Here is a 24528-nt window from a genome sequence, read left to right on the forward strand (position 1 = left end):
TCTCTAGCCATTGAAATTATAGTGCTATGTTCTCTCATTCAGAATAAGAAGGGGAACTTGGATTGCTTGCACAAAACCAGTGTCTATATAAAAAACAACAAAATGCTCAATCCACAGTGGAACACGTCAGTAATAATTTGCACAAAGGTTTTCTGCACGCGTGCATGTCCACCGCTGTGCAAGGTATAATTCATTAAATGTCATATTTGCTGGGAATTATCGGGAGGCCTACACGGCAATGAAAATGACATTAGACCATTCTCTGATGCTTCAGCAATGTGGGAAATGGTGTGTGGTAAGTGTTTTTTTTTTAGCGAACTATCAATCAAATCTCAAAATATTTGAATTCATGTAAAACCGCAAATATCTGTAAATTAGACTCAAAATTGATCATGTGCAAATTGAGCAACTCATCTCTAGTCAGTGTCCATGGAAAACATGGACTGCACACAAAAGACAAACACTGACATCAGAATAGGCCTAAGCTAGAATCATATTAATTTCTATGTGTAAGTTAAGTAGGGGCCGAAAGCCTTATCTAAGGGACAGGTGTAAGTTATGTTACCATAACATCCTCGTCAGAGGACAGTTTGACCTTGTTCCTTCTCAAGTCCATCTCTTACAGAACCAAACGGAATCTCGACCACTGAGCTACCCTTCTCTTGCTAATGTGGAGGTCCACGAAGAAAGGGAAACTTGTGTAAGTTCAAAATACGAAGAAGTATGGGGCAGCTCAATTTTCATCCTCTGGATTTATCAAGTAGATGGCAAGAGGTAAGAAATATAAAAGTGCAGAGCAAAAAGATCTGCAGGATACTGGTTCAGCGATTGCGTCACTAGTTCATGGCCACTGGTCTCGAACCTGATTAGTAGGCCCTATGCCTATCATGATGATGGTCCACCAGGCCTACTAATCTTTACACGAGCAGAAGATGCCGGCTGTAAGGAATAAATTCTTTGTGCTCCAATTGAACGAAGACACAGTCAGCTCGCAAGGCTGCTGGACTTAGGTCCTGTGCATCATTTTGCTCAAATTTAATAATATCAGGATTTTTGTCAATTCCAGTGAAAATGAAATAAATGTTGAAGACAGAAATACTCTTTTACCAGGGGCAGAATTGCGAAACAGTAAAAGCATTATATTATTAAATGCCATATCTCGTTTAGATCTGCTAATGACATGCCTATTCTGGAAGGATGCTCGTGGGCATTTCCATTTCCTTAGCAACCTTTTTCTCTACTGGCTTTGACATTAAAGCTTTTCCTTATTCCTCAATCCAACCCAATACATGTAGAAAGTTATTGCCTACATTACCAAGAAAATGTATGGTATTGTAATGTAAATGTAATTTCTTAAGGATTGCACCAAACCAGGAGAACTTGTCTAAGAAGAAAAATGTTCCTATGCTACAGAAATAAAACACATTTTAAAATATTGCTTATATAAGAACAGCGGCTTCCCTCTCTAAGTCAGGCAATCTGTGCTAAGACTGTTCAATCCCCAGGTCTTATGCCTTGAAGGCAGTTTCACAGATCCTTCCTTATCTCTATATAAAGGTTAATCTCACAGTCTGAATCTATTTTCATCCACAGATAGCAGGTGCAATGGAGGAAGCAATAGGTCTGAACAGGGAAGGTGTGAAGAAGCAAATTTATCATGGAGGCACTGGAGACCTGCCTAAATTCATCACGGGATCGAAGGTTTGTCTTGCTGCTCTGAACATTTGCCAAGTACAAGAGCCATTGTTAACCTGATCGTTTTACTCTTCTCTAAGTGGGCAGTGAAAAGATTACCGTACAGTGAACTAACCATTTATGTGTCCATTCCCTGTGATGTAGTCCTTGTGCAGATTTGGGATTGTGAATGCAACAGAAATTTAACTATTTTAAGATAAACGAATAGAAAAATTGAACACATGAGAGCGACAGATCGAAAGACTCAGGTTTGCCAATCGTCCATAAAAATAGGGCACTTTTTTAACCCTGTCTGTAAATGAAATTTCAGGCGTCTGTGATCTTTTTTTGAGGCTGAAGAAACTTATACAGATTATTTTTTACTGTAATTATCATTATTTTGCAGTGAATAAAACTAGTGTCTTTATATCAGAATTATGGGCTGTAGACATGTATCACTTATAATCATAATGATTTATTATGGCTTTCCAATGTGTTTGTAAAAATATTGTCTGTCTGTGATTTTTTGATGAGCTGTCCAGAAAAAAAAAAAAAAAAGTAAAGTTGGCAAACCATGGAAAAATAGACAATTAGGTAACAGCTAATGACTTAATTTTTGTTTTGCGACGTTTTGGGCTTGTTCACATGCTGTATTTTTTGCCATGATTTTTCAGTGTGTTTTTGCTGCAGAAAAAGCAAAGCATTTTACAGTAGTAGCAAAGTAAATGAGATTTCTGAAATTTGATGCACATGTTGCTTATTTTTTCACCCCCTGACGAAGGAAAGATTTCCGAAACGCGCGTCGGGTGTGCGCAGGCACGGGACCCAGCTTACTCCCCAGGTATATAGTATATATATTGCTGTGCTATCCTATATAAATTTTCTGCAATAGTTCCACATTTGTGGTTTTGTTTATCTTGCACAATGCTTGACCCTTAATAGTGGTCTTTGCACTCTAGCACTTTATTATTTATTTTATGATTAATCATTGATTGAATTCTTGGTACACATAGTACATTTGGCTTAGTTTTTGATGCACACCAGCACCTTATTTTGGCGATTTATTTGTTCTTGTTTGATTGATTGATTTTTTACACATTTCACATCATGTTTTAATAATTGTCGTCTTTGCACTATGTGGTATGCACAGCCGAGCAATATATAATAATCCCTTTATTGAGGTATTCTGGGGTTGCTGTGAATAATTATATTACTTATTACCCTGTCTAGTCCTGCTCTTGCACACTTTTGTCTTCTTTTATTTTATTTTATGTAACCTATTGTCATCTTTATCAATAAAGGCATATTTTAATTATTTTCTTGCCTGTATACTTTCTGGTAGTCTCTTGTTCTGTATTGCTTTGGTTTTTGTCTCTTCTCTGTAGTGGTTCCCACTGACAACCCTCACAGTACACCACGATTGTATGTTTTATTTTATTCAATATCACTGATATGTATTAGATTTTGGGTGTTCTGTGTTTTTAAATTAATTATTTTTTCCTTGCAGATTTGAACTTTCATGGCTCACTCACACCGCCGTATACATTGGATGAGGGCTATCGGATAGCACCTGGACCAATGTTAGTCAATGCGGCAGTGCTGATGATCAATTTTTTTCAGTGACGGAATGTGTCTGTGAAAAAATTCTCAGCATGTTTCAATTTCACTCCAAAATCAAATAGATACGAGAAAAAAATCAGGTGCCACACATAGCCACAATATAGTATCGGAATTTTATGGATACATTACAATTCTGTAACATAGAAAACTGTAAATGGTCCTGTAAGTGATTAATAGCTGCTGAGTAAAAACATGGATTTTATACGGATGACAAGTGAGCAAATTATTGTACCACTTTTCTGATTGTTTATACTGTCATGTGATCCCAGCATCAAAGTATTTTTCAAATCTGCCGCATGGCAATTCTTGTAGAATTTTTTTGTGCTTTTCACTCATTTAAATGAACGGGAAAACATATAAGTAAAAAAAAGTATTTTATACAGTGTTTTTTCTGCCAACACTGTTGTTTGCAGCAAAAACATCTGCTGCAAAATACTAAACATGTGAACATACTCTTTGGGTGTTTTTCTCTTTTCTTTCTTTTTAAAATGTTTAAGAAATGTATATATACAATGGGGAAAATTTTATTTAATCCATTTGACGCAATGGGTCCATGTGGTGTCCGATAAAACAATTAATCACACAGTGGAGAAAATAAGTATTTGACACACTGCCGATTTTGCAAATTTTCCCACCTACAAAGAATGGAGAGGTCTGTCATTTTTATCGTAGGTACACTTCAAATGTGAGAGACAGAATCTAAAAATAAAAAACAGAAAATCACATTGTATGATTTTTAAATAATTAAATTGCATTTTGTTGTATGAAATAAGTATTTGATCACCTACCAACCAGCAAGAATTGAAGCACTCACAGACCTGATAGTGTTTCTTTGAGAAGCCTTCCTTCTCTGCACTCATTACATGTATTAATTGTGCCTGTTTGAATTCGTTACCTTTATAAAAGATACCTGTCCACACTCAATCACACTTCAACCTCTCCATTATGGCCCATGCCAAAGAGCTGTCTAAGGACACCAGGAACAAAAATTGTAGACCTGCCCAAGGCTGGGATGAGCTATAGGACAATAGCCGAGCAGCTTGTTGAGAAGGCATCAGCTGTTGGCACAATTATTATAAAATGGGAGAAGCACGATATGACTGTCAAGTTTCCTCAGTCTGGGGTTCCATGCAAGATCTTGTCTTGTGGAGTAAAGCTGATTCTGAGAAAGGTCAGGAATCAGCCCAAAACTACATGGGAGGACCTGGTCAATGGCCTGAAGAGAGCGGAGGCCACAGTCTCAAATATTACCTTTAGTAACACACTATACCATCATGGTATCAACTCAACTGAGGACCAAAGTATTTGGAAGAAGGAGGATGAGTATAACCCCAAGAACACCATCCCAACTGTGAAGCATGGCAGAGGAAACATCATACTTTGGAGGTGCTCTTCTGCAAGGGGGACAGGATAACTGTACCGTATTGATGGGAGGATGGATGGGGTCAACAACCTCCTTCCCTCAGTAAGAGCATTGAAAATGGGTCATGGTTGTATCTTTCAGCATCACAATGACCGGAAACACACAGCTAGGGCAGCTAAGGAGAGGGTCCATAAGAACCATTTCAAGGTCCTGGAGTGGCCTAGCCAGTCTCCAAACCTGAACCCAATAGAAAACCTTTGGAGGGAGATAAAACTCAATGTTGCCCAGCAACAGCCCCGAAACCTGAAAGATCTGGAGAAGATCTGTATCGATATGTGGGCCAAAATCCCTGAGCAGGGTGTGCAAACTTGAACTACAGGAAAAGTCTGACCTCTGTAATTGCAAACAAAGGTTTCAGTACCAAATATTAAGTTCTGTTTTTCTATTGTATCAATTACTTATTTCATACAATAAAATGCAAATTAATTATGCAAAAATCATACAGTGTGATTTCCTAGTCTAGAAATCTTCATGTACCTACAATATAAATTACAGACCTCTCCATTCTTTGTAGGTGGGAAAACTTGCAAAATCGGCAGTGTATTAAATACGTATTTTCTCCACTGTATATTACTTTACCTTGATTTACATTACAAAATATAAGGTAGTTATAAGTTTATGCTATCTTTTATGTTGTTAAACTGTGTTTAAACTGCTAGATAAATTATTGGGCCAGTCACATCCCAAAATTGCAGGAGTACCTGGCTCCATATGGGTGTAGGAACGGATTGCTCTTACATGCACTATTATAGTCCATAAAACCATTGGAAATAGTGTAGTGCATATTGTTGTTTTTTCTCACAGACCTAATGTACTGGCTCATCCTATCTGAATGAGGTTTTATATTGAGAGCCCTTTTATTGTAAACGGGACGGGTTTTCACACTCTGAAGTAGTTTTGCTGTGATTACCACTTGGTTCCTCATTTCTTTGATTCCACATTTACTTTGAATGATGAAAAAAGGCGATGATCAGTCCTTTTGGTTTGCTCAACCTCTTTCTTTTGATAAAATTTTGCCCTAAAAAATTCTTGGAATAACTCCATGTTTAGTGTTTCATCTCAACTTTCAGTTCATCCTTTCATTTTAAATTTTATTTTTTTTAAACTTTTGGCAAAAGTTTTCTGTACTTTGCTTTTTCTTGCCCTTATTCCAATTGGGTGATAAAATAAAATGCATCAAATTTACTATTTATTGTGTGACAGATTGATAAATTAATCCCAAAATAGAAACCAAGAAAATGATAAAGCAAGTAAAAAAACTACACCAGATAATAATCTCCTTATCATAATCCCCCCACCCATTGCACAAAAATATTTTAGTTATAGATAGAGTGATGAGGGAATCTGCTGAAATTCAATTTTGGCAGTTCGGTTGATTTTGGCCAAAAAGTGCAATTTGTATCAAAGTTTTTCAATGCAAATTAAAAGTTCTTGATTATACTTGGGGTCTCCCAGAGCATAACAAATATAGGGTAAAGAAAAAAAATACTCACCTCACTACTCTCCTGTCCCCCCCGCCGCAGACCCCCGTTCCTGTGCTCCATGCAGCTTCCTCTTGCATGTTATTTTCATGTATCTCCTGTAGGGATTAACAGTCTCAGGTGGGCATTAGGCAGTGTTCACATAGGCATTGTAGTTTGGTCCAACCATGTGCAGTTTTACTGCTTTCGTAAAACTGCAAGGGATTCAAAAGCAAAAACAGCACAAAGGTATCACATCAAGTAAACAGTTCATTTAGCAGGCACTTATACAGTATGTCAATGCGGGCTCACCTGAACAGATTACAGTCTTTTCTCCTGGAGCAAACTTCATACACAGAAGAGGCAAGATCCCACCAATCTCGGTATCACCTTCAACCCGAGCTTCAGCAACTTTCAGTGCAAAACAGAAGTGTTCAACTCAGGGAACAGTTCACATTGAACAGGCTGCAGCTTCCACAAAGTTCTTTGCAGCTCCAACACACAGATTGCTCAGCTTTCCTAGCTACCCCATGCAGACTCCATTGAGATAGAGACCCTGACAAGTCCCTCTCCCAGCTACAGCTCCCATTTTGGCTGGTCACTCACCAGCAGCACATTCGGCTCAACATCCAGCAGACTGACACACTCAGTGAACACAGACTCTTGTTCTTAGTCAAAGCAAGTCAGGTGCATCTAATCAAGATCTGCAGTGCTAAGATTAAAATCTAGCTTTGCCACACTCCTCTTTGGCTTTTTTGCATTTTTACTCTGGGTTTAAGCACTGAGTAGGCCTCTGATGTCATGACACAGTCATAACTTCACAGTGTTGCAAGATGTGTCGTCTGAGGTGCTGACAAGACATTGTGATGTCAGAAACCTACTCGGGCTGAGGAGCTGAGTGAAAATTCTGGTGGAGCTGAAGACGATGGCGTTGTGTGTGCAGTCCTGAAGGAAAGACCAGGTCAAAGGGAGAGCACATAAATCTGCGGTGACAAGACAGGTGAACTGTGACTTCAGCAAAACAGTGGCAAGCCACAGCTCACCTAAACAGGTGAGCTGCGGCTGGCCACCATTTTTATGAAGTCGCATGAAGAAAATCATAAAAACTTAGATTCGGGAAGATCCCAAGTTTTGGTCAAACTTGAGGCAAATTCAATTTACATCAAACCTACTTCCTCATCTCTAATATTGAACGTGTCAACAGATATGTAGACATAAATAATAGATTACTTCACCATGCTTCAGGTAAATGGGCTCCCTAGGGTGCTCAGAGTACAATTTGACAAATTTACTAATAATATCTAATTTTTAGAAAGTTTTACTCAGACTAGACAGTCTGAAAATGCATTAAATTTAACGCAATAGTTCATGCAGGTTAATAAATTTGGCAAACTGAAAGTTTTTTCTAACATTACTCAAAATGTTGGTGGCTTAATTTACATCAGAGTTGTGCATCACAATTTTAGCTCATTCCTTGTCACATTGAGCTTCATTTTAAACCTTTTAATTTTCGAGTGAGGTGCAAAAAGTGTGCATGAGATGTACATCAGTTTATTGGTGACAACTGAGACAGAATTCTGGGGAATTTAGCTTAGGAAATATTCCCCAATATATTCAAACACAAAGTAGCACTCCATATAGATAGAGCAGATATTTAATACTTTGTGTTCATGTACCCTCAGTTATTGCAGTATATCAGACTGTACGCATAGCAATACATCATTAACACAGTAAAACTGCATGGCACAGCTTGATCTTTTGCTGCTCAGTATGTGTAACCAGGGATTTGAGTGGCATTAGCTCTCAGATTACACCCCAGCAGATGGTGACACATTTAATGACAACTGTAATTAATATTTTATTGATTAAATGTGCATAGTAGGAGAAGCCTAATCAGATATTTTCTGCAGAAAACACAAAAAAGACAAAGCAAATGAAAATGATCTTAGGAGAAGAATAGGCTGCTCTGAAAGCACCAACAAATATGATCTTGCAGATCCGGGCTCCATGTGAGTCTCTGATTCTACAGAATGAAAGGAAAGAAGGTCAGAAAGTACATAGGGTTATTAGTCAATGTATCCATGGCATTGGAATGCTTTGAAATACATTTGCTTCAACCTCATTCATTTTGCTAAGCAGCGAGCATTAGGAAAACTGAACCCGGGTGAACCATAAGGTGGGAAGGTTGGGTGGAAGACTTTTTAAATTAATTTTGTGGTTAAAAGATGCATTGACAAATGGGTTTTAACTCATTTGTTGACTTATCATGGGGCATGTTGAAACTAGACAATGATTGGGACTGATTGTTAGTTCGGCCAAACATCTGCCAATGTAAATGGGCCTTCAGTAGTGATGAGCGAGTATTCTCGTTGCTCGTGTTTTCCCGAGCATGCTCGGGTGACCTCCGAGTATTTTGGCGTGCTCGGAGATTTAGTTTTTGTCCACACAGCTGCTACTGGACAGCCTGAATACATGTGTGGGATGCCTGTTTGTTTAGGAATCCTCACATGTATTCAGGCTGTCAAGCAGCCGCAAATCATGCGTGTCGAGAAAAACTAAATCTCCACGTACGCCAAAATACTTGGAGGTCACCCCAGCATGCTCAGGAAAACCCGAGCAATGAGAATACTCGCTCATCACTAGCCTTCAGTTGTGTAAAAATAAAGTGATGACTACATGTCGAAAAAATGGGCATCATGTGACTTTGAGTCTGCATACCACATATGAGCAGTTCCATGAAGACCAACGGCATGGAAAAATGGAGCAGAGTTTTAACTGTGTATATTACTCACTGTTAAGATTCACAGTGTTACACCCACTTGGTAATTTAAACCCATTTAATGTGTTTTCTTATATAGCAGAACTTTTCATGCATCACGAGCGTCAGATGAGTGGCTTACACCTCTGTGTGCCTCCCTACAAATCCTATTTGAGTCCATGCTGGAGGAAGATTTGTGATGTAGCAATTGACACCACCACTTGTCGTGAACTTGGCCAGCGCAAGTCATTATGCCACCGTGCCACCCCAGCTCTGCCCACTTTATCGGAGCTGGATGAAAATGGCGTGAGAGCACCAAAAGTCACATAATTTTAGTGCAACCGCCATCTTTGTCAAAATGATGCGGCTTTTCTAAGCTTTTTATGGCAGAATACTGAAATAAAAGCTTTGATGTTTCGGGGCCTCTGTGTAGCTATCAGAGCTCTGACTTGTACAACTATATGTTCATTACTTGGCCAGGTAAGTTTTCTATTCCCTGGATGTAAATATTATAGAAATCTATTTAATAACTGCATGCAGAGATCTTATAAAAGTGGAAGGAAAACAAAGTATATAGAAAATTGTCAGTTCCTGGTGTCAGTCTGCCACAAATGCCTTTTTATGGATATTTAGGATACAAGTATTGGTATTGGACTCCTTTGACATGGTATCCAATTTTTCTATTTGGGAAATATACCATAAATATTAAGAACACAACCTTATTAGAAAGGCAGCAGGGATAGAGCCTGTGATTAAATGCTAAAAGCCAAAGTAAAAGAAATAAATATGATTGTCAGGTACTTTGCGACAGAATTGTTTTATACAAATGCACTCGGAGGATTAAATCTCAAATATGTTTTTCTTGATCTAAATAACTTTTAGAAGAACTAAGTCAGCAGATTTCCTCAGTTAATTAGGCTACAACAAAAATGAAATAACTCCCCAGTTCCCTTGTATTTTAATTGTATTTCATTGCCAGTGTTATATAGGCCCTGGGTGGCAGCACATTGCTACATGGTGCAATTAATCTTGCTGTGTTTATAATAATAAAAGTGCCAAAAAAATTAAAGGGGAATTTAGCCAGACCTAGATTTATATTCCCTCCCCCCAAGACCTCTATTTCAATCGCTACCTATATTACTAAATCTCCTAGCGTCCTAGCTCTGTGTATGAAATAAATGTAGAGAGATGATCAAAATTCAGGTCTTGTTTAAACAGAAATTCCCAAATGGCAACAGTAATGTTATGTATAGTGGATGTGCCAAAGATGCCTGATAGATGTGGATCCCTCCTCTGGGCCTTTATCTTTCTTTAATGATCCTATTTGTGTGGAAGTTTGAAAAACTGACAAGTCGTATTGCTCATCAATTTTCAGAACTCCTGTACAAAGGAATGGAAAGAGAAGAACCTGCACAGCCACCTCTTCATTCCTGGTGAGGTGCGGCAGGAGACTACAAATAGATGTAGGTTCCAGCTGACAGGCTTGCATCTATCTAATATTTATGGCATATCTTGTCAAAATACCATAATTGTCCCAGGTGAGAATAACCCTTCTAAGCTGTTTTTTTTTTTGCTTTCAGAAATCCCCTTTCCCCAGGCAGTTTTTCACATCTCCTCCAAGACTTCCTACGGTGATTTCTACTCCTGTCACTAGGCACTGCCATAGTCATTCTACAAGTGACTCTGGTGATGGGTAAAGGTCAGAACCAGACGATTTGGGCATCTCATGGTCTGTCCCATCACTGAGGCTAGAGTGCCTTGGATATGTAGTGTTCATCAGTACTAATCAGCTCCCTGCTTTGGCCAATAGGATAGTACCACCTCTTATTAAAACTTTCTGCTGTGAGTTGCCAACTATAGTTTTTTTGGCCTGGTTCACATTTTACATCCCTCGATCACAGCTCCTGTTGTTCTTGTGCCTTTTCCTTTTATAGACCTCATCCTGTTTCCTGACTATTCTTCTACCTACTGATTTTGTACCTTGACTTCCCTCCTGGATCTGACTCGGCTTTCTAGCCACTTCTGCCATCCTGCATCACCGGCCAGCAGCTGACTCTGTGGCCCCAACCCAGTGGTCCCTGTGTAAGTCCAGATCCCTGTACAGGTGGTAAAGGGTGAAGTCCAGGTAACCCCAAGGATCTGGTAAATGGAGAAGCTTGTTCTATTTCTCTCTGTGGTAGCCATTTTTAAAGCTGTCAGGTGATCCCTAACAAACTTGGCTTATATTTGCTAAAAAAAAAAAAAAATCAGCTACTCGACCATAGTTGCTGAGCTCGCTTAATGGCTGCAGCTCTGACATCACATTGACAGTGCTGCAGCTTATTAGTTACCTGAAGAGCTCTGCCTGAGTGGAGGACATGAGCCACACTGATTGACGTGATGTCGACAGTGCTGCAACCAAGACTGCAGACAATAATAGACGATGGGAGCAGCAGTGGAGACTCAGAGCTGGACCCAAGTAGGGGAGGAATAAAGCACTGTTTGTTTTATTAAAGAACAGTCTTTAAAAAAAAAAAAAAACTAACAAACCGTGCCTGGGGACAGAGTTTTTCTACAAACTGGAATACCCCTCTAATCTTTTCCCTACCACTGTTTCTTAACCCCTTACTGACCTCGGACGTACTATACCGTCCGAGGTCAGCTCCCCTGCTTTGATGCAGGGCTCCGCGGTGATCCCGCATCAAAGCCGGGACATGTCAGCTGTTTTGAACAGCTGACATGTGCCCGCAATAGGCGCGGGCAGAATCGCGATCTGCCCGCGCCTATTAACTAGTTAAATGCCGCTGTCAAACGCAGACAGCGGCATTTAACTACCGCATCCGGCCGTGCGGCCGGATATGACGTCATCGCCGACCCCCGTCACATGATCGGGGGTTGGCGATGCTTCTGAATGGTAACCATAGAGGTCCTTGAGACCTCTATGGTTACTGATCGCCGGTGGCTGTGAGCGCCACCCTGTGGTCGGCGCTCACAGCACACCTGCAATTCTCCTACATAACAGCGATCTGATGATCGCTGTTATGTAGCAGAGCCGATCGGGCTGTGCCTGCTTCTAGCCTCCCATGGAGGCTATAGAAGCATGGCAAAAGTGAAAAAAAAAAGTTTTTAAAAATGTGAAAAAAATAAAAAAAACATAAAAGTTTAAATCACCCCCCTTTCGCCCCAATCAAAATAAATCAATAAAAAAAAAATCAAACCTACACATATTTGGTATCGCCGCGTTCAGAATCGCCCGATCTATCAATAAAAAAAAAGCATTAACCTGATCGCTAAATGGCGTAATGAGAAAAAAAATCGAAACGCCAGAAATACGTTTTTTTGGTCGCCGCGACATTGCATTAAAATGCAATAACGGGCGATCAAAATAACGTATCTGCACCAAAATGCTATAATTAAAAACGCCAGCTCGGCACGCAAAACATAAGCCCTCACCTGACCCCAGATCACGAAAAATGGAGACGCTACGAGTATCGGAAAATGGCGCAAATTTTTTTTTTTTTTTTTTGGAAAGTTTGGAATTTTTTTTCACCACTTAGGTAAAACATAACCTAGACATGTGAGGTGTCTATGAACTCGTACTGACCTGGAGAATCATAATGGCAGGTCAGTTTTAGCATTTAGTGAACCTAGCAAAACAGGCAAGCAAAAAACAAGTGTGGGATTGCACTTTTTTTGCAATTTCACCGCACTTGGAATTTTTTTCCCGTTTTCTAGTACACGACATGGTAAAACCAATGATGTCGTTCAAAAGTACAACTCGTCCCGCAAAAAATAAGCCCTCACATGGCCAAATTGACTGAAAAATAAAAAAGTTATGGCTCTGTGAAGGAGGGGAGTGAAAAACGAAAACGGAAAAACGAAAAATCCCAAGGTCATGAAGGGGTTATATCAGATGCTCTAGATGACTATTGTAACTATCAGGCTATGTGCACACGTCCGGAAAGTATGCAGAGATTTCCTGAGAAAATACTGAGGTTTTCCGCTGGAATTCTGCATGCGTTTTTTACGCGTTTTTATCGCGTATTTTGCGCGGTTTTTGTGCTTATTTTTCGCGTTTTTTTTCTGAAATTTCCCAATGCAATAGTATAGTGGGAAATCCGCTTAAAATCCGCAAAATTAATGAACATGCTGCGTATTTTTCCGCATGCGTTTTTTTTTGCGGAAAAAAACGAAACGTGCACAAAAATTGCAGAAACCATTAAAAATGATGGGATGCTTAATGTATGCGTTTTTTAAGTGTTTTTGCCGTGAAAGCCGCCGAAAAAACACGCAAAAAACGCGAAAAATCCGCGAATAATCCAGAACGTGTGCACATACCTTAAAAGGGGTTTTCTGGTTTTAATAAAACATTTTCAAAGCCCTATGGATGGAGCAGAGAGAGTCAAAAGAGAGTCTTTTTTTTCTGGAGGACCTGGCTTGTCCATTTGTTAGCCAATGATTTTAACGGACACCATATAGTGCTTTTTTTCCCATGTGGTGGCACTGAAGAGAAACAGAACTGTAACGGTGTGTTTCCACGGTCAGTAAACGCTGCGGGTTTGATGCTGCATACAGCCACAGCGTCAAACCCACAGCGTCAAGATGTTACAGCATAGAGGAGGGGATTTCAAGAAATCCCATCTCCACTATGCGTTAAAAGACACCCGCGGCTACCTGCAATACTGGAAAAAGCCATTACCAGGCGAAACGTGTGTTGGAGGAAACAAGAAATTATTGGGTATGGTCTTTGTAATGTTATAAGACACTTCTGTTACTCTATCACCTATGCCTTCTTGATCTTTGAATGCATGTTTGCAAATATATATAGGCTATATGTAATGGGGTTTTTTGATAAATACATCAGTCCATGACTGTGTCCATGTACCCACTCCAATTACTGCACTGGGGTTTTTCATATTCTGTTGTTTGGTTGTCCCATTTTATATGCTATTTTAATATTATTAATACATTTTCATATGTTTATTATATTGTTTCTGTATTGTTGTTTTTTTCACCCTATTTTTTGAGTAGGTCTCAATAGTATTATAGGGTGATATCCTATGTATTGATCAATTGTGAATCAAGTTTGATTTGGTGTTGCAGATTTTACCTGTGTCATATCCTGAGTAAATACTGAGCCATTCCTGACAGTGGTGATGCGCCCCCTGGTGGATGTCCTCATATGACCTGGAGCGTGGGAAAAAGTTCCCAGGCTGCAGTTCATGAGAACATCCAGCAGGGGCGCATCACCGCGACTGAAGGAAATGTAGGTCAATGACCTACATTTCATTCATTCGCCGGGGATTACAGGCACGGAGCACCGCTGCATTTAGCAGGGCTCCTGCCTGTAATATTAGTTAACCCCTTCAGATGGATTACTTCGTGGGACGAGACGGTTCACCAGAAGGTATGTATCTTGTGCGTTTATTATTTTTCCAAGCGAGGGTGTTCCTGATGGATTGAGAGAACAATAAATTATTACAACAACCGCTGTGTTTATTTCATTAAAATACTTTTAAATCATGTGTGTGTGTGTTTTTTAACCCTTTCAAACAATTCGATTAATAATGGATAGGTGTCATAATTGACGCCTCTCCATTATTAATCTGGCCTAATGTCACCTTACAATAGCAAGGTGGCATTAACCCTTCATTACCCCATATCCCACCGCTACAGGGAGTGGGAAGAGAGTGGCCAAGTGCCAGAATAGGCGCATCTTCCAGATGTGCCTTTTCTGGGGTGGCTGGGGGCAGATTTTTTTAGCCACGGGGGAGCCAATAACCATGGACCCTCTCCTGGCTATTAATATCTGCCCTCAGTCACTGGCTTTACCATTCTGGCGGAGAAAATTGCGCGGGAGCCCACGCCAATTTTTTCCACCATTTAACCCTTTATTTCAGCAGCTACAACGCTGAAATTTTGCACATACACACTACTAACATCAGTAGAGTGGAATATGCAAAAAAAAAGGGGATATGAGATGGTTTACTGTATGTAAACCATGTCTCATATCCTGTCGGGTTTGTGCAGGAGAAATGAAAAGCCGACAATTGAATTACCGACTTTTCACTAACACCGCTGCGTATTTCTCGCAAGTCACACTGCAGGTCCGTGTGGAATCCGTATTTTTCTCGCCCCCATAGACTTTCATTAGCGATTTTTTTGCGCAATACGCTGACAAACGCAGCATGCTGCGATTTTGTACGGCCGTAGAAAGCCGTATAATACTGAACCGTAATATACGGCTAATAGGAGCAGCCCCATTGAGAATAATTGTGCCGTATGTAATGCGAGTTTTACGGACGTAGTTTCTGCGCTCTTACGTCCGTAAAACTCGCCAGTGTGACGCCGGCCTTACAATGATCCTCAGCAAATTACTGATGATCCCTATGGTCCCAACAGTGAAACTCATAGTGATTAGCTTATTTTTAGTGGATTCTTGTTAGGATGGATTCACACATCTGACATTTACTGTCCTAGTATTAACCATGATGTTTAGGCTGACTGAGGGTCTCCTGACCAATATTCAAAAGCCTTATAGGCATATATGAGGCTGTGGAGTTCAGGCAGGAGACCCTCAGCTAATCCCGACATAGCGATCTGTGCAGGGATCGTAAATGTGAAAAACACCTAATAAAGAAGACCGTCATTACTGGAACTTGCTAAGTGAGAATAGGTTGAAGTACTCTTCTGTAGTAAATGTGACATTTCGCACTATATGCATAAACTTTTATCCTTTTAATGATGAATCTTTAATTTGTTGTAAACTAAATATACTTCCAAACTGAAAACAAGCTGAGAAACAAAAGTTTGAGAAATTTAGGATCATCGATACACAGCCACAAGTGATAAATTCATATGTCATTGAATAGAAATCTTGACTAGTTTACTAATAATGTTCAAGACCTCTAAAATAATGGCCTAACATTATCACATAAGAACATCTGAAATAATCAGGGAGAAGGGAACTTACAAAACAGAGATAAGAAATATAAAATGATTTTCCGCTAGTTCAAGAGTAATAGCTCAGTGCAAAGTATAGAAGATACAGAGATATAGTTCAGAATGGTGTAATTGCACAGATGCCGCATGCACTTATGAGAGCAGTAAATCACTGCAGGATCTCAATGGGGATCAGCAGCAAATAGAGAGGTCCCAACAGTGGCGCTTCCTTTCTTAATTCTTAGCACAGTCTGTTTTGCCATAGTGTAAAATCCACAAAACTCGATTGCTTCTGTTTTTGTATCAAGGCATTAAAATATTTATTTCATTTTATCTGTGCATTATAATTTTCAGAAATGTGTAATTTTTATAATTATTATTTTTGGTGTTACACCCCTTTAAGCCGCCTCAGTGGGCAGAGTGTCTGGTAGTTGTCACCTGATTATGGCGCAGTGTCTCCACCTGGACCTTGCTAGGAAGTCTAGAGGAATGCAGGAGGGTCTTCCTCGTATGTCTCAGGGGTCGATTCAGGAAACTGCTTTCTACACTCCATACACACTCACAAGAGATGCAATTGACACAATTTAACTTACGTTCATTTATAGGGGATAAATGGTGAAAAATGCAGAGGGGATAACAAGGAACAGCAAAACAAATGATACCACAAACTCAGAAGATATGTCATTCCCCCTCAATTGTAAAGCGCTGCGGAATATCTTAGCGCTATATAAATGAAATTATTATTCTCTTAAGGGTACAGGATGTGCTTTGCAGTGGGCCTAGATGCTAAGTATAAACCTTTGCATTTAAGTGATTGCTGACACACTCCTAACTGATAACACTTAACCTACAAATGACTTCAGCGATGCAAGTATTAAAGGGAATGTGTCACCCCCGGGAGGTATATGACCTATTAATATGGGCATATAGGTAATAGAAATGTTACACTAGTCCTACCTGTCTGCCTCATATTAATGGTCTTGATGCTGAAAAATGTTAAATGTTATATTCTGTCTTTATGTTAATGATTTCATCCAGGCTCCAGGGCATGCAGTATCTGGAAGAAACCCCTGCCACCTCTCCTCATTGTAATACTACGCCCCCTCCCATGTATGTTAGTTTTGGGGCTTTAATCCTGCGCCCTGCACTCCCTCCACAATACGTACCTTTTCCTCCCTTTCCTTTCCTTCTGCGCAGGCGCCGGCGAGTGGCTGTGACCTCCCGTGTGCACTCCCCATTTCTTCCCTGTGCAGTCATCGCTAGGAACCATGTGTTCATAGCGATGACCATGCATGGAGGAACTGGGGAGAGCATCTTATAGGCGCGCACACCGGATGTCACTGGAGCGGAAGTCGTCTGCGCAGAAGATCCCTGAATGTAGCGCCAATAGAAGGTAAGATAAGGTATGTATTTCTGAGGGGTGCAGGGCGCAGAACTGATGTACATGGGAGTGAATAAGTATTACAATGAAGACAGGAGTCAGGGATTTCTTCCAGGCATCGCATGCCCCGGACCCTGGGAAAAGTCATTAACATCAAGCCAGAATATAACATTTCTCAGCATCAAGACTATTGATATGAAGTATAAAGATAGGACTAGTGTAACACATGTATGCCCATATTAATAGGTCATGTACATCCCAGGGGGTGACAGGTTCCCTTTAAAGTCCAAAATTGGCTCCTGGTTGCCGTGGATGTTGGCACCCTTTCAGGACTTCTTGGTGTACTTAATAACCCAATGAAAGCAGAATCCCCCTCATTTAAGGTCCTATTATAACTCCTGGTATGTGGAGCCACAAACGCATAAATACTCCCTGATCAAGTAGTTCTATTATAACTTCCTCAACAGTGGAACCGCATGTCCCTGCAGTAGCCACTCCTTGATGGATCAGGTCTGGGGTCACAAAGGAATCCAGTGCTTGAGGTTGCAGAGTCCAGGTACTTAGTGACACAGGAAATGGATGGCAAGATCCTTCTCTGTGGTAAGCCATGCGGAGGTGGGCAACTCTTGGTAATCTAACTGGTCTGCAGTTGTGGTGGAGCCTCAGGGCTTAATGTTCTCCTCTCACACTGAGTTGCAGAGCTGTCCACACTCACTGTTTTCCTGTTTTGGGCCCTCACTATCCCCACTAAATGGGTGACAGGCCACAGTCACTTTACAGGTCCCCAGCACTTTACAGGTCCCCAGTACATCTCGCTTGTCCCTTCTTCTTGAGCTTGTTCAGTCAATCAGTCCCTACTGTTGCTTCTCATCTTCCAGGTTGCAAAGAAGTGCAAAGGTTTCTTGGAGATGTAGTCCAAGGCAATGCAGCAAAAGAGGGATTCATGACTGCTGCTGTGAAATTTGGTTTGCTCCTAGCTGCAGCAATCTTTGTGCACCATACAGGAGTCACATTGGTACAGAAAATAATATCATTTTATTTAACTAGACTAAGGAAGGAGTTAATGTCTTCAGGCTTGTCAGATCTTCAAGGTGGTAGTGTTGCTGGTGGGATACTTCTCACAAAGTCACGATGAATTGTTGAGAGGTTTAACTAATATGGGAGGATGGATTGTTTTTACTTATTTTGCAGCTATGTACTCTGCTATTTGCCATCGTGTAATTAATGCCTAAATTTATGTACAAAATCCCCATATTCATAAAGGTTGTTGTTATGAATAAGATAAATATATCCAATATCACTGGACACCTGGCAGCATCTCCTGTGTGTAGATAAATTAATCAGTAAGTAGTTTACAGTTTGTGGAAGGGAGAACTACTGTGTACATCCTTGTTAGCAAAGAGGTGCTATACCACAGATGAAGATAAATGGCTCTAAAGCAGAGTGTAATGTTTGCCGGCACCTTCACATGGCTCACCTCCTCATACCATGCGGGGACGCGAGCTTACTCAATGTCCTGGCCGCAGCTGCTTCCTCATGAGTTGTCTCCTCCTTCCCTGTGCACGTCACACTGTGTTCCTGCGGCGCGCCTAGTACTTGCGTGCGTGCGCTCCCCTGCTCTTAAAGGGGCTGCTCACGCACATGGTAAAATGCTCCCAGCTAACAGCTGGGAGGCATTTATTTAAAGTAATCACCTGCAAGGTGTCTCCCAGACAATAGCTGGGAGACATCTTGTATAAAGGCACACTCCCCAATAGGGAGGTGCCTGATCAACCCCTATAGTTTATTCTTTTTGGTGTTGGTGTGTGCAACTGAATTTTGCCAGGACCTCTGTCCTTAGTCTGTCAAAGTTATTCCCATATCCTGTTTTCCCGTTAGCCGAGTATAGTTTGTCCATGTTCATGTGACCATTTTGGTGGCGTAATCCTGAAACTGCATCTGCTGTAGCTATACCAGTTCTCCTGGTCCCGATGCAACCGGTGCAGCCAGTACTGTGTCCGTTGTCCCCGGTCCTAGTGTGGACTGCTCAATAATTGTTTCCTGACATTTACATGTGTGAACAAGAAGCTATCTTCAATAACCAAGGTGCCCATACAGTCCATCAGTCTTCAATACCTGCTTGTCAGTGACCTCGGTCATGTCTCCCCATGTCAGCGAACCTGGCCCCTGGGATCGGCAGTTGCAGTATCGACGCCTGCCTAGGAGTAGTACTTGTTGGCTACTTGCAGTCCACCATCAGAAACTCCTGCAAAAAACAGGTAGCCTCTTGGCTGCACCCATTCCTAGGCACGTCTGGCACTGTGTCACAGTGAGTCCACAAACCAAATGAGCCACCTGCGGGTGTGACACAGAGGGTCATCTCTAGCCCATACTAGAGACATCACGTAGCAATGGAAATGCAATATTTTCATGCCGTACTTATAATAATCTGGTATGAACACCATCTACGGATATATCTATGATCAGGTGACGCAATCACTTCTGTGGGTTGCAGCACCAGGATTATCGGCCTTGGGAAACCACAGAAACGTAAAATATCAACCCGAATTATGAGTGTACTGTATCATCGTCTTGTTTGTCTAGGATGGTGAAAGTTTGCTTGAAAATATGGCAGTTATATTATTTCTTATGGGAAAATATGGCATAAATTAGAAGTGTGACTGTTCACCCATGTTCCGTGCATACATTTAGCCATCCTCCTCTCAGCTTACCAGGAGGAGAAGTGTGGATGAGACCCTTTATAGTATCTCATCCAGAAAAAAAATCATTGTCAGGTCCAGGAGACACAGCATGAATTTTCACGCTGACTCCTTTTACAGTAGGTCTCACAGATCCAAATCCATAAGATTTTTTAAAATTTTTTTAATGCCGTTTAATTTATACTGTTTTTATCTTGCATGTCTTTTAGTTATTTTATCTTTTTGTCATTTAAGTAAGCAGTTTTTCGTATATGAATCTAAAGTTTAGCAAATTTGTTCCTTGCTGCTCTAAACCTACCCACACACCTGAAGAGGGTACTGTATTTTTCGGACCATAAGATGCATCTCGGTTTTAAAGGAGGAAATTAGAAAAAAAGATGAAGTAAGGAATGTGATCAATTCTGTACTAATATCCCAATCCTGGTATATATGGCCCCCTTATCCCTATCCTGGTATGCATGGCTCCTCATCCCCATCCTGGTATGCATGGCCTCCTCATCCCTATCCTGGTATGCATGGCCCCCTCATCCCTATCCTGGTATGCATGGCCCCCTCATCCCTATCCTGGTATGCATGACTCCCTCCTCCCCATTCTGGTATGCACAGGCCCATCATCCATATCCTGGTATGCTTGGCCCCCTCATCCCTATTCTGGTATGCATGTCTCCCTCATCCCTATCTTGGTAGGTATGGTAACCCTCATCCCTATTCTGGTAGGTATGGCCCCCTGATCCCTATCCTGGTATGCAGGACCCCATCTCCATCCTGGAATGCATGGCCACATCCTTATCCTAGTATGCATGGCCACATCCTTATCATGGTATGATTGGCCCCCATCCCCATCCTGTTATGCATGGCCCCATCAGAAAAGCATTATAAAAAAATAAACCATTATACTTACCTTCCCTGCGCTCCCTTGCAGCGTCTTGTTCTGATTCCAGTAGCTGATATATGCTTGTAAGCAGTGCATCGGAGGGATGCCATGTGCAGCTGCCAGAATACTCACTGCTCTCCAAGTCAGGACTATGTGCGTGCAGAACAGTGAATATTCATTGCTCTTTAATAGCGCGCATAGTGTTAGCCACCGGCTTCCTGCATCTGCCAGGCGGTCACGTGTGCCCACTGCTAAAGAAAATGAATATTTACTGCATTCCATGCCTATGGGAGTGGAGAGCAGTGAACACTCATTGCCTTAAGTAGCGGACACATGCGAACGCTCGGCAGCTGTGGCTGCAGCTAACAGCTTGTCCACTATTAAAGAGAAATGAATATTTACTGCATTTCACTCTCATGGGCATGGAAAGTAGTGAATATTCATTTCTCTTTAGCAGGGGGCACAGGAGTTAGCTGCATCTGCCAGCTCCTGCCTTCTGTGACCCGCTGCTCCGCTGCTGCCGCTCCCCCACCTCCCTACCACAGTCAGAGCTCATCCAGACTATAAGACTTACCTCCCCATTTTCATCCACATTTTTGGAAGAAAAAAATGCGTCTTATAGTCCAAAAAATACAGTAAGTATTGGACGTGTTATTTTGGGTATGCCAGAATGCAAGAAGAGTACCTGCCAGGTTCTTGGGAAGGATGGGTGGTGTGTGTGCTAGTGTATTACTCAGTACAAGCGTCCCACTGGACTTGTAAAATGGTAGGTGGTAGCAGTGAAAAGTGTGTTATGATAGGATGAATAGGATGTGTGGAGTTCATTGTCATCCTATTGTGATAGGTAAGTGGAAAACTGGTTGTTAGAAATGGAGTACCCTTTACAGTAGCAGTTGCGTGTGCAGAAAGTAGGCAGAGTTTGTGACAAAATTGGCAGCAGCTAAGGGATAATTTTTTTTAGTAGTAAATGCCTGAATTATTTTATTAAACTTTGCATTTAGGGACTGTTAAAATCTTTGTAAGAAGCATTACAGTCAGCAAGGACAAACTCAGTTCTTAAATTTGTTTACTAAAGGGAACCTGTCAGCAGGATTGTGCACAGTAACCTACAGACAGTGTCAAGTCGGCGCCATTATACTAATTAAAATACTGATAATTCATGTGGTGCTCTGTTAGCTATTCATAATGCAGACCGCTGACAGGTCACTGATCTACAAAGGCACAGGAAACTTGGTCAAAGTTGAAGGAAAGATGAATGAAGCACGTTATCAGCAAATACTGGAGGCAAATTTGCAATCATCAGCCTGGAAGCTGCGTATGGGACGTACTTGGACGTTCCAACATGACAACGATCCCAAACACAAGGCTAAGTCAACCTGTTATTGGCAACAGCAAAACAAAGTGAAGGTTCTGGAGTGGCCATCTCAGTCTCCTGATCGCAATATCATTGAGTGACTCTGGGGAGATCTCAAGCATACAGTTCATGCTAGACAGCCCAGGAATTTACAGGAAGTGGAGGCTTTTTGCCAAGAAGAGTGGGCAGCTTTACCATCTGAGAAAATAAAGAACCTCATCCACAACTACCACAAAAGACTTCAAGATGTCATTGATGTTAGATTGGGCAATACACGGTATTAAGAAATTGGGTATCTGAACTTTTGATCAGGGTCATTTGGATGTTTTGTGTTGTCATTATGATTTCAAAAGAGAAAAAACAGTAGTTTGACAACAAATGGCTTCACCCAACCACTAACCATGAGTGTAGAAAAAATGTTTGTGTTATCATTCATAATCTCTAAAAAAAAGGCCAAGGAAAAATTCTGCCAGGGTATGTAAATTTTTGAGCACAACTGTAAACTTTGAAGTCTGATCCAAGATTTTTCTTTTTTCACATTTTTTCCAAAAATATAGCCTTGATTTGAAGGGTATTCAGGGTGCTGCTATCGTCACTTCCTTACGTGTATCAGCAAAATTCCAATTTGCTTTCTTCCTGGTCTATAGCCTTTTTTTTCTGCCCTCCGTGAAATCTTTCTTCCCTCTCCACTGTAGATCTGTATGCAAACCCCTGCAGCCCCATTTCTGCAGAGCAATCACATAGATAAAGGACTTTAAGAACCACTGTAGCACGAAAATTAAAGAAAATATTTACAGTAATAAATTAGTTTTGTATAAAAATTTAAGTGTGAAGGTGTATATATTTTGTCAACTTTGTTTTTCAATACTGCTTTATTCTTTATAGAAATAGTCTTTTTTTTAACAATGTTGTCTCTGGTTTTAATAGGTGACATTCCATTTTCGGACATTAAAATGTGATAGTGATAGAACGGTTATTGATGACAGCAAGAAAGTGGGAGTTCCGATGGAAATCATTATTGGCAACATGTTCAAGCTGGAAGTATGGGAGATCCTGCTCGCGTCAATGAGGATTGGCGAGGTGGCTGAATTCTGGTGTGACGTCACAGTGAGTATCTTAAATCCTGGTGCTTTAATTACTCACTAGTAAAAATTCAAATGTTAATCGGTGAATTAAATGTGTATATGGTCCTTGGTACATTCTTTAGCACAAAGTTGTTTGTTTGTGATTTTATTTCAATTTTTGTTAATACGATTATCTTCTGTAGTCAGTAGCCCAGGATCAGATCGATCTATGTGCTGATAATATCAGGCACACTATAGCCACAGGTACTGAAGAGTCTAAATTAAAATTTATTTAGAGGCAAATCCGGGCAGTGTGTCACATCCATTATCAGCCGGGTACGGGGTGGGCTCACCTTGAGCCCACTCCATACACCCGCTCCCGACTTGCATTGTACCAATCAGTTCTAGACCAATCCATTTACCTGTTCCAAAACAGGCACATGTTTGGGTTTTTTCGTGCATGTGGTTTAGTTACTTCCATCCATAGACTTTAAACATCTCGGTGGTCTCACATCTACTCTGCAGTGATGTTCTAAAATGTCAATATAGTACCGTATCTGTGGGATCGGGAAGCCAGCTGTCAGAGACAGCTGGAGACCCTGTACAGAAGACACAGAGGGTTTATTATGCAGCAGTATAAAGCGTTTTCTCACCCATACAAAAACAGGGGCATATGATCGCTGTGTACACTCCCTGACAGAAGTTATGTCGCTTATCCATGTTATGTAAATAAAAGCTTATAACCTGACGTTAAATTCATCCATTGGTTTTATAAATTAATCTTTTGAAAGCTGAAACCCTCCAAAATGTCGTTTAGGTTAAGAAAATAAATTGGCATCAATGCAGAAATATTGATCAGATAATGGACACAGAATGGTCAGATTTTGGCAAGACAAAAGTTTTGTGTCCTGGTCATATAATGCACCCAATTCTAGTTTACATCCTCACCTGTGCTCAGTAAATGATCGGTTAATTAGTGTGTGTATAAAAAGAAACCCAGCACCCCAGACCTTCACTTGAACTGCAACTTGCGCTCTGACAACATGCCAAAAATCCACCCTGCGACCAAAGCCTGGATTATCAAGTGGCTGAAGACCAGATTCACTGCAGAGGTGGCTGGCACCTTTAACCCCTTCCCGACATGTGACGGTATAGTACGTCACATGTCGGGACCCCCGCTTTGATGTGCGCTCCGGCGGTGAGCGCACATCAAAGCCGGGACATGTCAGCTGTTTTGAACAGCTGACATGTGCCCGCAATAGGCGCGAGCAGAATCGCGATCTGCGCGCGCCTATTAACT

General features: G+C 41.0%; 1 protein-coding gene and 1 long non-coding RNA gene across 2 annotated transcripts in view; both read left to right on the plus strand.

Moving 5' to 3' along the window:
- Positions 1-642: 642 nt before the first annotated feature.
- Positions 643-24528, plus strand: part of AIPL1 (AIP like 1 HSP90 co-chaperone) — a 159937-nt gene continuing 136051 nt past the window's right edge. The window contains exons 1-3 of the mRNA XM_077294394.1: positions 643-774; positions 1594-1701; positions 23092-23271. Coding sequence (XP_077150509.1) covers positions 724-774; positions 1594-1701; positions 23092-23271 — 339 coding nt within the window. The 5' untranslated portion in view covers positions 643-723. The remainder of the gene's footprint in view (positions 775-1593; positions 1702-23091; positions 23272-24528) is intronic.
- Positions 7101-10767, plus strand: LOC143817974 (uncharacterized). Its single transcript, XR_013224233.1, has 3 exons — positions 7101-7422; positions 9036-9415; positions 10516-10767. It is a non-coding gene; the product is annotated as an uncharacterized LOC143817974 (long non-coding RNA).

The sequence above is a fragment of the Ranitomeya variabilis genome, chromosome 3 (genome assembly GCF_051348905.1).
Source record: "Ranitomeya variabilis isolate aRanVar5 chromosome 3, aRanVar5.hap1, whole genome shotgun sequence".
Taxonomy (NCBI): domain Eukaryota; kingdom Metazoa; phylum Chordata; class Amphibia; order Anura; family Dendrobatidae; genus Ranitomeya; species Ranitomeya variabilis.